The 14,266-nt window shown below is 41.1% G+C and overlaps 1 protein-coding gene across 1 annotated transcript in view; it reads right to left on the reverse strand.

Annotated features, from left to right (window-relative positions):
- Positions 1-14,266, reverse strand: part of WDR16 (WD repeat domain 16) — a 64,987-nt gene that overhangs the window by 38,348 nt on the left and 12,373 nt on the right. Inside the window, exons 4-8 of the mRNA XM_006900520.1 lie at positions 10,100-10,228; positions 7,704-7,803; positions 6,781-6,897; positions 3,416-3,516; positions 1,609-1,779 (exon numbers count right to left, since the gene is read on the reverse strand). Of these exons, the coding sequence (XP_006900582.1) occupies positions 1,609-1,779; positions 3,416-3,516; positions 6,781-6,897; positions 7,704-7,803; positions 10,100-10,228 (618 nt within the window). The remainder of the gene's footprint in view (positions 1-1,608; positions 1,780-3,415; positions 3,517-6,780; positions 6,898-7,703; positions 7,804-10,099; positions 10,229-14,266) is intronic.

Consider the following 14,266-nt stretch of genomic DNA (forward strand, 5'->3'; position numbering starts at 1 on the left):
TGCCAATGACAAAATGTGTTTTATCATCAGCAAAATGCCAACCATGGCTGAAGATCTTTTGATGACTATTTGTTTCACTTGCTTTCTGCAGGATACTGGAGTGGGGAGAACTATATAACAATGAAAGTTTAGTTTTTTGTTTTGTTTTTTTAAATTTTATTTTATTAATTTTAATGAACATTTACAGAGATTTTGGATTTCCATTCATTCACTGTTGCACTATTTTCTCTACCCTCCCCCCCCAGTTCGTTCCTCTCTTTTTTTTCCTTGAAAGTCTATTTTAATTGTCCCATTGCCACAGTGCTTGTCAAAACCAGTTCTGATTAATTTCCTTTGTCTGTGTGTCATTTGCCATTTCTTATCACTCTTCCCTGAGAGAGACTTCACCCTGATTCATAAGGAAAAGGGGACGGCGTATTCTCTTAGCTACTTCCTGCTGAAAAGGCATGCCGTAGGTTTTAGGGTGAAGATCTTCTCTCACTACTCTAAAGAGCCCCTTTGGCAATAGGAAACACGTAGACTATTGTGGAGAATTATTTTGGAATTTAGATGCACTGTTATCAGTTGTGCTTAGCCACATATGTTCATATCCTTGAAGATGCATCATGGAACTGTTGCAGCCTAGAAGATACAAATTTTGTTTTGTTTTTTCAAAGAGAAAAGTGAACTTGGGGGGAGGGATGGGCAGGGAGGAAAATGTGCAACAATGAATGAATGGAAATCAATGTACTTTATAAACTTTCATTAAAATCTCAATTAAAAAAAATGCAGACATTGGGTCCAGATGACCTCTTATGCCCAACACCATAAGGTAAGGTGTACAAAACCTGAGAGAGCAAAGGCATAGAAACAAATGACATAAAAGAGGTTTGCATGAAGATACCACTAAGGAACACCCTCACTTCCTCCACGACAAAGAAGCCCACATTTGAACTGGAGGAAAACAAATGTAACTGTGGGTTGAAGGCAATGCTGTTGTGTTGACTGCCTTTGAGGTGAACATGACTCATAGCAAACCCATGAACAAAAGGCGTGAAGCCCCTCTATAACCATCAACATTTATCAAAGTTCATAGAGTTTCCGGGGGCATGTTGCTTAGGAAGTGGATGCCACTCCTGCTTCCAAACCTGTCATAGTATGTTATTGTTGTTATGTGCCATTGAGTCGCCTGTGACCCTGTGTTCCCTGTCCTGAGCCAGTCACACTAACTCCGACACACCAACTCACATTACCCCAGTTGCTGTATCAATCCATCTCATCCAGGATCTTCCTCTCCTATGCTATCCGTCCACACTTCTGAGCATGATGTCCTTCTCCAAGGATCGATCTCTCCTGGCCACATGCCCAAAGTAAGTAAGGTGGAACTTCCAAATCCTAGCATCTAAGGAGAGACTTGGTTTCACCCTTTTTAAGACAGACCTATTGTTTTCTTGGCTATTGAAGGCAATAGAAAAGCTATTATGATCATTTACTACCTAGACAAATTTAAGGAGAAATATTATAATTCTATTCATATACGTAAAAATGAATTCATTCCCTTGAGGTACAATATACTGAAGACTCACAATTCTACTGGTATGGGGTGAAAATGCTTCTCCTTCTACTTACAATGGAAAAACAATATCCTGGATAGCTTCAAAATGACAGGTAGCAATAAGGATCTCTTTGAAATCTGTGAAGTTGACACGATAAATGTGTGATTCTTCAGTACCCACAAAAAATTGGTGACCTTCACCTCGAAGTGTGATGGAAGTGACACTGCCTTGTAACTGGATTTTCCTGTAAGAAGAAGCAAAAACTAAGTAGATCTATTCAACCACCAAGTAATTAGTCACCTCCTAAACCATTGTTGCTAAGTGCCATCAAGCCTGTTCTAAGTTATAGTGACGCCACTGGACTGAACGGAACTGCCTGCCAGGTCTTCCTGGCTATAATTTTACATTAACTGTTCACTCTGGTTTTCCTCCTTCTCCCACTGAAAGGGATCTTTGGCAGGTAGCCTAGTGACAGCAAGCTGCGCTGCAATCCCAAAGGCACATGATTTGAATCCACCAGCTGCTTCAACAGAAGAATGGGCAACCTCCTCGCATGCCATTTACTGTCTCTGAAAACCTACTGGAGAGTCCACTATGGGTCAGTTCTGACTTGACAGCAAAGAGACACTGAAAGGTTTGACGGATTGAACTTCGCCCCTGACCACCTACAACCATTGTGCGATGTGGCTTCTTCTCTAAATCATTACAGTGTGCAAACCAAGCATTTGACCTGGGACATTGTCACAAAGAGCTGACTTATTTGTAAAGACAGGTATAGGTTTACCTCGTGATCAGCAAAGGTTAATTAGTAATTTAAGTGAGATGAGGCTTAATGTCAAGAAGACAAAGGTTCTCTCCACTGGACCAACTGGCAGCATCAGCATTGATGATGAAGAGATTGAGATTGTGCACAGCTTTAGTTTGCTTGACTGCACAGTCAACACTCTTGGCACCAGCAGCCAGGAAATTAAAAGACGTATTGCCATGGGAAAGTCTGCTATTAGGGACCTCTCCAAAGTACTGAAGAGCAATGGTGTCTCTCTGGAGACTAAGGTGCATCTGATACTGGCCATGGTCTTTGCAATCACTTGTTATGCATCAGAGAGTTGGACAATGGTGAGGATAGAAGGAGAATTGATGCCTTTGAGCTGTGGTGCTGGAGAAGAGTATTGAGGGTACCATGGATTGCTAGGAAAACAAACAGATTCATCCTGGAGAGGGTTAAACCAGGCAGTTCCTTGGAGGCAAGGATTCTGAGGCTTCATCTAACATACTTTGGACATGTTGTAAGGAGAGACCAGTCCTTGGAGAGGGACATCATGCTTGGTAGAGTGGAGGGATAGCGCAGGAGAGGAAGGCCCTCTATGAGGTGGACTGATTCAGTGACTGGGGTAATTGGGATGGGAGTGTAAGAGACAGTGCGATTGGCACAGGACAGAGCAGAGTTTAGGGCTGTTGTACATAGGGTTGCTATGAGTCGCAAGCGACTCGATGGCACATAACAACAACAACAACAACAACAATCAGAATGGATGTATTACACGGGTAGAATTTGCACAGAAAGAAGAGCCCAGGCTGGTATATGGATGCAAACGACTGTGGCAAAAACTTTTATGCTAAAGTATGTCGTTATAATTTTGCTTACGAGAATGGAAGGTTGGAAACACTCTAAACATCCAACGGTACAGAATGTTTAAAAGAGTTCTGGGGTATTGACTTCACAGAAGATTTGGCCAGTCATTACAATAATGTTTAAAAGTCCATGTCCCAATAGTGAAATGTTTATGGTGTATACATGGAGGAAAAGGTCAGGACACAAAATTTTATATGCAAAATATTCAAAACTTACTGTCAAGCAGAGGCCTACAATTTGAAATTACCTGATAATTCTGTAGGTGGGACTTTTGCAGAAGACCAACAATCCAGCTCCAGAGCCCACCAAGAGACCTCCCATCTTCAGACATTTGATAGCTGACACCCCCTGGGGGAAAAAATATCCTCTAAGAAAAAGGCCAAGTAATCTCATCATTAAAAGTCAAAGTAAGTACCATTACTAAATATTTGGATTAAACATTCCATAGAAGAAATTTGGTCAAAAGAGAGATCAGAATTCCAAATTTCCATGGAATCTAGACTTTCTGAAGTCACAAAGTTTAAATGAACATTTGAAGCTATTGAGTACCCTGAGGAAAAGTTTAAACTTCACCTAAAAATATTCCCTCACATTCTCTTAAAACGAAACAATAGTTTAGCTTAACTAGTAGAAAATGTCTGTCTTGAGCATTATGCTTTTTAAAGAACTCTTTCTGTGGGATCAAAGCAACCCCAACAGTGAGTGACATAGGAACCTTAAGAGGCAGTGAATTTATGTTCACGGAGAAGGAACAACTCAGAAAAGGAGAGTGGGAAGATCGTAACCAACGTCCCTAAATGATACATGAAGGAATTGTTGGATTTGTGTATGTTTTGTTGTGTTTAGTCTCAACAACAACAACAAAAGAAATAAAATTATGTGTTTATCAGCTCAAGCAGTATAGCCAAGGTCATGCCAGTGCTGCCACAGGGCACTTGGATGAAGTGTGTGGAGAGCTTGTCCATTCACCCTTAGGTCTGACAAACAGCTCAATCTAATATGAGCTCATGCCCACGAAGTAGCCCTCCTGACAGGCTTCACCAACATTTCTTCCCCAAACCAGTACCAGCTGCCATCAAGTTGAGTCCAACTCATTGTGTTCTCAAGGGTGTTAGAATAGAACCACATTCCATAGTGTTTTCAATGGCTAGGTTTTTGGAAGTGGATTGCCAGGCTTTTGGGTGGAACTGAACTTTTTTTTGGGTTTTTTTTTTTTAGTTATTTTTTGTGCATGTACCGTCAAATCTTCTTGTTAGAGGCCAAGTGCATAACTATTTGCATTATCCAGGGACTCCTAAAGCCCACCTGTATATTCTTAATATCTTAAAATGAACATCTTGATGCTGGCAGTTGTTGGTTGAGTCATGGCAGCCCTGTGAGCAGAATAGAACTGTTCCCTGGGTGTCTATGGCTTTGGTCCTTTAGAAATCGTTACCCAGGGCTGTTTCCCAAGGCCCCTCTGGCTGAATTTAATCTGTCCACCTTGTGGCTGATAGTTGAGAGCTTAATCTTTTGCACTACCCTTTGTACTATCTAAAACCACTTGTATGTTCTGAAAATACTGAGAATTTATACTTATATACTTACTAGCTGCTCTTTGGAAAAAATAGGGGCAATCTCTTTCCATGTGATGTACAGCCTCTAAAAACCGGCTTTAGGGTCAGCTATGGGTAGATCCATATTGCTAGGAGAACAAACAGGTTTGTCCTTGAGAGGGTGAGACCAGGTGGCTGCTTGGAGGCAAGGATTCTGAAGCTTCGCCTGACATATTTTGGACATGTTGCAAGGCAGAACCAGTCTTTGGAGAGGGATGTCATGCTTGGGAGGGTAGAGGAACAGCCCAGGAGAGGAAGACCCTCAATGAGATGTATTGATTCAGTGACTGGGATAATGAGGGTAGGGGTGTCAGACAGTAAGATTGGCACAGGATAGAGCAGGGTTTAGGGCTGTTGTCCATAGGGTCGCTACGAGTTGCAGGCAACTCAATGGCACATAAACAACAACAACATGGGTGGATCAGTTCCAATATAATGGTACCCACCAACAACAACAAATGATAGTAGTTAAGTAAGTATACAGGTTCTGGGTCCAGTCTGCCTGGATTCTAATCATAGCTTAAGTACTTGCTTGACATGAGAACTTAAGTGGTACATACCTCAATTTTCTCATCTGTAAAACAGCGTAAAAATATTTTTAACCTCATTAGGCTGTTGTGAAGACTAGTGAGATAATAGGAGAAAGGGGCTTTCCTCCACATATGACTCATATTAATCAGAATGCATAAGTAGGAGCTATATTAAATAATATTTATCATCATTATTACCATCACACCATCATCTCTATGGATAACAGGCCTACTATTCCAAGGGGACAGTGGTGGCTCAGTGGTAGAACGCTTGCCTTCTAACCAGTGGACTGGGGTTCAAGTCACAGCCAGGGAAGCTCACATGTAGCTAGCATTTGTTTGTCAGTGACAGTTACTATATGATTAAGAATACTGACATTTCCTTAGGCTACATGGTGCAATATTTCAAAGCTTCTTGGGACTATCTGCTAATTGGAAAAATATCTGAGCTTAGTTAAAACCAAATGTTCTGTTATTAGAAAAGAAACAGGCAGGTACTGAATCTAGTACAAGCATTCAAACATAAAGTTTAATAGAAACAGCCCTGGGACCTTTCTGGGGCGATAGAAATAACAACTCTTATTCCATAAAAGTTATTCTTTGATCATAGAGTCTTTTGACCTTGGTTTAAAGACACAGTCTTTCACTGTATTTTTATCTAGAATGGCAAGCAAAGCTGCAAAGATAAGCAATCTGTAATATCTAGGTCTTCCTAATGACTTAGCTGAGCAGCTGAGTAAAAAAAAAAAAATAATACAAGATCTGAGTTATATATTGAGGTTGTTGTGTACCTCAATTCGGAGGCAACCCTGTTTTCAGAGAGAGTTAATCACACGGGAGGAGATTGTCCATCTTTCCCCCATGGAGCAGCTGGTGGATTCAAACTATATACCTTCAGGATTGCAGCACAGTTCTTACCAAAAGGCCTATTTCTCTGGCAACTGGACTGCCCTTGTACTGATGCAAATTGGTCACAAATCACAAAGTCACTGGCCCTATGCCTTGGAGATATGAAAAAAGATCTGTCCAATTTCCAAACTGAGGACATTTATTTAAGCTGTTGCTGCTGAGTCAATTCTGATTCCTGGAAACACACCTCTCTCCCGACCCTGCTGGATTTAAGATAGAAGGATGTGTTCCATATGGCTGGTTTTTTGAAAGCAAATCACCAGGACTTTCGACTAAAATGCCCTCCAAGTGGACTTGAACAACCATCTTTCCAGTTAACAGTCAAGTGTATTAACCATCTGGATCACCCAGGTTCTTCTGAGGACACAGAGGAATGCTTTCATTCTGGGGATGAGGGCTGAGAGAACAAGGCAGTGCACCTTTTGTAAATTGAGGTGTGATGCTGGTTATATCACAGGCTTTTCCTTCACACACCCCACCCCCCTCCGCTCCCAGATTCTTTCTTAGTGAAAGTTTGTGAAAGGAAGAAACAGCTGCAGAACCGCAGGTCAGGGCCACGCCCGGCAGTCTCTACTCACCAGACTGAATTTTTCCTTCAAGGGGCCACTCTCCGCCAGCAGCTTAGTCCTAGGGTTCATTTTGAGAATATCTCCAGTGGTGGTGCCCAAGTAAAAAAAATTGTCATCATTGGCCATCTGGGGGACAAACCGTGAGACCCATGGTCTGCATTGGGGTGAGCTTTCCCCAAAGATCTATTCTTTTCCTCGGACCCAAAAGTGGGTTTAGGAGAGTGCTGAGAGGAGCAGAAGCAGCCAGACACAGAGCCGAAGAAAATACTGGACTTTGGTTAGCTTTGCATTTCTCTTGACGTCTGTATCTGATGTTAACAATCACACTTTCTTTTACTTGTCCTCCCTCCCTCCCCTCCTCCCTCTCTTCTGTGTGTGTAGTAGTAATTTCTAGGTAGTTGTGTATTTGTTTTTTATTTTAATCGTTCTGTGTCCATGGGTTTTTAGTTTGGCCTCCTGTCATCTGACCAAGCCATCATCTCCCAACCCACAGCACTCGCTGCTCTCAGTAACCAGAGGAGGGGACATTTATCACCTTATACCCTCCAACACACACACACACACGCGCGCGCGACCACACACATTTAATACACACATATGTACACATGTATGCATATCACCTACACATAGACACAAACATATACACAAAACCACACACACATGCATGCACATGCATATGCACATATCACCTGCACACACACATATATACAAACATACTCACATACATACATACATGTACAAGATCACACACATATACAAATACACATGCACACACATACAGGCATACACACACATACAGGCAAGTGCAAACATACATAAGAACACATATCACATGCAAATATGTACACATGTACGTGCACACAGACATACACATCTTAGTGCTTTTAACAACTTGCACAAACACTTAACATGACACTTAAAGTACTGCTTACTGTGATGCTCATCACAATTCTTTTCATCTGTCCCGTTTGACACTCAGTTGGCCAAATTTTTCTATTTTGGAGATCCAGTTCCCATACTCGAATTGTCCCACTAGAAAAAGATTTCACAATCAAATGGCTGCATATGCGATAAGCGAGTGGCCTCTCCTCTGTGAGGAGAAGCTTCAGGGAAGAGAGCTAACTATTTCTGCAGGCTTGTCAAGGTCAATGAGGTGATTTCACACGAGGGCATACATGGTCGAGCAGGCCCGCTCTGAGCCTGAAGACACTTTCTACTCACCACACTGAAAATAGGCAGGCCTACAAACAAGCAAGTAAAGAAAGAGCAAGCCTGAATTTCTTACAAGGTTTGTTTTTTTTTTTAGTTTAAAAAGAGAAGTACTCCAGTGTTCGGGAGTTCCTGGTGGCACAGACAGGTAAGTGGTCAGCTGCTAACTAAGACATTGGTGGGTCAAGTCTGAAGTGCCCTGAGGTACGTCAGAGAAAGGCCTGGCACCCAGCACTGAAAGCCTTACAGAGCACAGTTCTACCCTGACAACCCCATTCTTGGGGATTGACCTAATGACAATTGGCTTTTCCTTTTATGTAGAGACTCTTGTCTTTAAAGAGCAGGAATTAAGATGAAGCAACTCAAAAGCTCAACAAAGTCAGTACCTAACAAAGGTAAGTATTATAGTTAGTATTTAATCAGTGTATGTTGGATTAATCTGAACTGGTACTTGTATAACAATTTCATAGCGAATCACAGTAAAAAGATTCCAGCTAATATTCTTGGGCAGAAAAGAATAGTTGAAAAAGATGTTGATTCGGCTGTTCTCCTTTTACCCCTATAGTAAATGTTCAAGAAACATTTTGAATGCACTTTGTTTTATTTTAAGAAATCCAGTTTTCCCATAGCACTTCTGTTAGATCATCATTTGGACACTGGAGTCGTAGAATGTGTATGACATCTCATGGGACCAATTTCATAAACACATGAAATTGGGACTGTGTTGGGGAACATAGGGCACACAGATGTCACATTTTACTACAGTGTTAACTTCTTCTCAGTTATCAGCATCACATGAAACTGAGGCATACTCTGAATGTAAAACCAATTGTCACTGAGTTGGGTCCGACTCACATGTCACAATTTGTCAGGCTAGAATGATTCTCCATAGTGTTTATGTGCTTGGATTTAATTTTGTTGTTGTTCAGACTATACACGGCAAAGCACATACTGAGTCAACAAATACTTTATGCACAATTCTGTGACCCTGAGGATGTTTTTCAAGCTGTGCAACCATTCTCATCCTCCGTTCTGAGTTGTTCTTGCCTCATTAACTTTAACTCACTGCCACTCTATGGTCCTGTCTAACCTATGGAGTTACTGCTGTCAGTTTCATCTCACAGAAATTGTTGTTAAAAGAATGTAATAATCAAGGCAAGCATTCTTTATCAGTTAAGCTAAACTACTACTAGATTTTAAGAACATATCAGGGGATAACTTTGGTTTAAAGTTTAAAACTAATTCAAGGCATTAGTTTCTGGAGTTGATATAGTCTTTATGGCTACAGTTGTTATGATGGCAGTTTGTAAGAATTTGAAATTATGTTCTGCATTTCTCCCCCTTTTGATCAGGATTCCTCTGTAGAATCCTTTATTGAAATGGTATTAGTAGTAGCTAGGTAATTTGCCATACATTCCATATATCCTCTTCCTATTCTTTCCTCCTTCTTCTACTGCTCCAAGTGAGCAGTAGACCAGTGAGCTAGGAGGTAGACCAGAAGCACTAAACACGCTATTAGATCAAAAGGAACTAAAACCCCTGAGCTATTTGGCTGTACACAAGTAGCCTCAGCAGTTACAAAGAGTAACTCCCTCGCTTCGGGAGTCATTGTTTTAGCAATATTTATCACGTAATTTTTGCCATTTCAACATTTTACAGGTGCACTGTGGCTACTTTCTGCAAGTAAATTATTTGGTAACTTTTCCGCTGTTTATACCACTCAGGAACTTCACCTAGAAAATATAGTCCACTAGATTGTTCATGTGTACCGTCCAGTAGGAACTGGTCCACAGCCAACCCTCCAGTGGGTTTTCAGAGGCAGTAAATAGCATGGAAGGAGACAACTGGTGGATACGAACTGTGTACCTTTTATTGGCAGCACAGCTCCTTACCACTAAGCCACCAGAACTCCCTAAGCATCCTGCTAAGGAGCAGAAATGACCTGAAGAGCAAAGACTTAGCCAAACCACTCTGTCAACGTAAAAAGAATTGAATGACTCTGTAGACACTGGTGGACCTCAGATGACAGAGGAGGATACAGTAAGCTGCCAGTAGGAGGAAATCACTGTCCTAGTAAGATCTGCTCATCAGGACTGGATATCATGTTGACCACACGTACTTTCCAGCGGTAATGAACATCGTGTCCTGGCACCGGGAGAAGATGATGGTGGTGGCATTGCCAACATTGAGGCCCGCAGCGGTGCTGCCACAGATGGCTTCTCTCTTGTCGATGCTCCACACCACAACACTGCCAGAGCAAGAAGACAAACAGGCTTCAAACCCAGCAAACAACTATTTTAGGAAAGTCCCAGGAAAGGGGAGAGGGGAACAAAGAATTCAAAATATTACACCGACCCCAAGTCACCCCTTCAGTAATCCTGGATATTAGAAGGCAAGTGGGAGGACACTTAAAGAAGTAATCTCTCTGTGATGGGAAATGATTGATTATGAAGCTAAGATCCAAGGAGTCTGCCAATCAAGTTTGACAATAAAGACATTTCAGATCTGCAAATCATTAACATTTTCCATCCATTTACTCTATGTAAGAGATTTCTTTGGGGGAAGTATTACAAGGGGAGCAATTTGAAAATATAAAGGAAGAATAAAAACAGAAAAGAAAATATGGGAGAGGATTCAATAGAGGATGATGTAAGGCAGGGCTCTGAAACATGAATGTACACCTGGGGTGTAGTGGATGTATTATTCAAAATTACTTTCCTAGGTCATTGTCTTTGGTATATGTCAAAGCTGGCTGGGCAGAAACATGCAGAGAGTGTATATAGTCTATCCACAAAGGGATTGGCAAGTTTTGCCACTCCACCAGGTTTCAATAGAGCAGGTTAAATGGCAGAAATTGCAAATCTCAGACTATCAAGGAAGAAGATAAAGAGAGGGCAGCATGCATCCTTCAGGGCCAGAGATTTTTGTGTTGGTCAGACTGAACACCTCTCCCCAGCCTGCTGGAGGTCTTGGAGGCATGACATAATTGGCAGGACTAAGAGCTTTGTAATGCTGGCCCAAAGCCATAAAGCTGGAGGCTGTATGGATGCGAGCACACTTTAAAATTTATAACCTGCCCTGTCTGAGAAACTGTGCCGTGTTGCCAAGCTAGGTTTTAACCAGTTAACTTCCATAATAAACTCCACAAATGTGACTGTGGTTCTGTGAGATCTGTGTGCCATTGCAAAGGGTTTCAGACACATCAAGAGAGCAGTAAGAGCTCTGGGTGGTATTAAAACTAGTAGAATAGGCACAGGAGCATGGAAGCCATGTCTGACCTCATGGGAATTGGGTTTGTGTTGTGGATGCTGCTGATGGGGACTGTTCCCCCTTGTGGAGTTAGTGGAGGTCAGATGCAGTTGTCTCCATGTTGTTGTTACTCTTTTACAGCATCCAACCCACTTAAAGAAATTATTAAAATAGACTCATGGGCCCACCTCCAGGGTTTCTGGTTGGGGCTCAAGGTTTTATTTCTCTAATAAGCTCCGGATGACACTGATGACCTGGGGACCAGAGGTCGAGCATGTAAGCTTACATTTCCTTCCTTCTGAGTGCAATCATACAACCTAGTGCCAACGTGATAAAACTATTGCCATGGAGACAATTTTCACCCACGTGCTTCCGAGCTGTGCTCTGTAGTATTATTTTCTTGGCTATAATCCCATAGAAGGAGATCACCTGGTTTTTCTTTCATGGCACTGCTGTTTGGATTCAGAGTTGCAGCATTTAGATCATGACATCACAAGACCTCAACAGCAGGCGAATTCAAACAGCCAACCTTTTCTTTGGTAACTGAGGTCAATAGTGTTGACTTTGTTAATGCTTGTGTCATGCAGGGACATCCTAAAGTGAATATCATTTGGACAATTATACCAAAAATGAAGGGAGAAGATGTTGTATTCAATCTTTCAAGCAAAATATTAAAGAAAAAGGATGTATGTTACATATGTAATCATTATAAAAATATGCACCTGTGTTTCCCAAATTTTCAACATGTAGAATGTATTGCCAAAAGTTGTCTAAATTATCTGGAGAACATTATGCTGAGTGAAATATCCCAGTCACAAAGGGACAAATATTACATGATGCCACTGTTGTAGAATGGGACTGTCCTTGGGGCTGGGGAGAGACTGAGTAAGATGGGTGCAATGATGTGTGCTGCACTGAGGCGGAGGAGGAAGGGAACTGTCTAAAAGAGATATATAACTGGGTGTTTCTGTCATCACAGGAGTCTAGAGCGAGGGCTACATGGTGGAGGGGACCTGGGGGGGGGGTTTGTGGAACAATGAAAGAATCTTTTCTTTTACTTTTCCATAATTTTTGACTCATGTACTTATAACTTGTTAGTCAAATTTGTGTCTTCTAGGTTGCAACACCCCCATGATACATCTTCAAGGATATGAACATGTATGGCCAAGCACAATCAATAAGAGTGGATCTAAATTCCAAAATCAATCTCCATAATAGTCTATGTGTTTCCTACTGCCAAAGGGGCCCTTTAGAGTAGTGAGAGAAGATCTTCACCCTGAAACCCACAGCGTCCCTTTTCAGCAGGAAGTAGCTAAGAGAATACGCCATCCCCTTTTCCTTATGACTCAGGGTGAAGTCTCTCTCAGGGAGGAGTGATAGGGAATGGCAAAGGACACACTGACAAAGAAGATTAATCAGAACTGGCTTTGACAAGCACTGTGGCATTTGGACAAGAACAAACTGGGAGGAGGGTAGAGAGAATGGTGCAGCGGTGAATGAATGGAAACCCAAAATCTCTGTAAATGTTTATGAAAATTAATAAAATATAATTATAGAAAAAAAGTTGTCTAAATTAAAGTTATAACAAAAAAATAGTGAGGAGTAGGGAGCTAAGGGGTAGTATAAGAGACATGTCTTTATTATATTGTGAAATTGATAAATAGCATTTAAAATGGAAAACTGAGAGATGTCATTTGAAATGTTATAATGATAATTATATAATGACCTGAAAACCAAGACTGTTCAAACCCAAGAAAAATGAAGACATAATGTTCACACAAAATCTTGTGTGTGACTATTTGTAGGAACATTATGCATACTAACCAAACAGTGGAAGCAAGGCAGTGCTCATCAACAGATGAATGGCCAGACAAAATGAGGTGTGTCCATACAATGGAATTATATTCAGCTATCAGAAACAAAGTACTGGTACAAACTACATGGATAAACTTTGAAAAATAAAGCTCACTAAAAGAAACTAGCCACAAAAGACCACATATTATAGTATTCCATTTATGGGAAATATTCAGAACACACAATTCCGTAGAAAAAGAAGGTACCTTAATGGTTGCCTAGGCCTGAGGTGGCATTGGGAGGAGTGGGAGGGAATGGAGAAAGACTGTTCATAGGAAATCCTTGCTCTTTAGCACGTCCAAAAGGTCTTTCCCCAGTATAACATGTCTCAATTGTGGACCCAAATAAAATTAAATAAATACTGCGGTCCAGTGGTGATGATTTTTGTTTCTTTGATGTTGAAATGTATAACTCATATTGAAGGCTAAAGGGGTTTTTTTTTATCATCTGCAGGGAGTGCTTGAGGTCTTCTTCACTTTCTACAAGAAAGGTTGTCTTATCTGCATGCATAATGCTGGTTATTGATAAGTCTTCTTCTAATCCTGATACCATATTCTTCCTCATAAAGTGCAGCTTCTTAAATAATTTGCTCAGCATACAGACTGAATAATTATGGATAAAGCATACAATTCTGACACATACCTTTAGTAGACTTGTTGTTATTGTTGATTGCTGTCGCGTTTAGCATGATTCATAGAGACTCTATGAACAACATACCTGAAGCCTTTCTATAACTATTGTCATTCCTCAAAGTTGATAGAGTTTCCAGAGGCATGTGGTTTAGGAAGTGGATGCAGCTCCTGTTTTCATACCCGTATTAAACTGGGAGCTCCACCAACACTGTCCACCTTGGGTAACTGTTACGGCATTTGACATCCCAATGGCACAAGGTTCAGCATCACAGCAATCTCAGCTTACCTCAGTACAGCAAATTGACAGAAGAGTGCTGTACCACTAGAAAAATGTCCCTTCAAAATATAATAGACTTTTAAATATTACATTCCTTTGCAAAGTTAGACAATATAGCATTTTAATTTCTTTTACTGTTTAAATTTTAAAATAAAGATGTCCACATAGAATATTGTTGTTGTTGTTGTTATGTGCCGTCAAGTCGTTTCTGACTCATAGCGACCCTATGCACAACAGCCCTAAACCCTGCTCTATCCTGTGCCAACCGCACCGC

The sequence above is a fragment of the Elephantulus edwardii genome, unplaced genomic scaffold (assembly GCF_000299155.1).
Source record: "Elephantulus edwardii isolate Elephantulus edwardi_28Jun2011 unplaced genomic scaffold, EleEdw1.0 scaffold00286, whole genome shotgun sequence".
Classification (NCBI taxonomy): domain Eukaryota; kingdom Metazoa; phylum Chordata; class Mammalia; order Macroscelidea; family Macroscelididae; genus Elephantulus; species Elephantulus edwardii.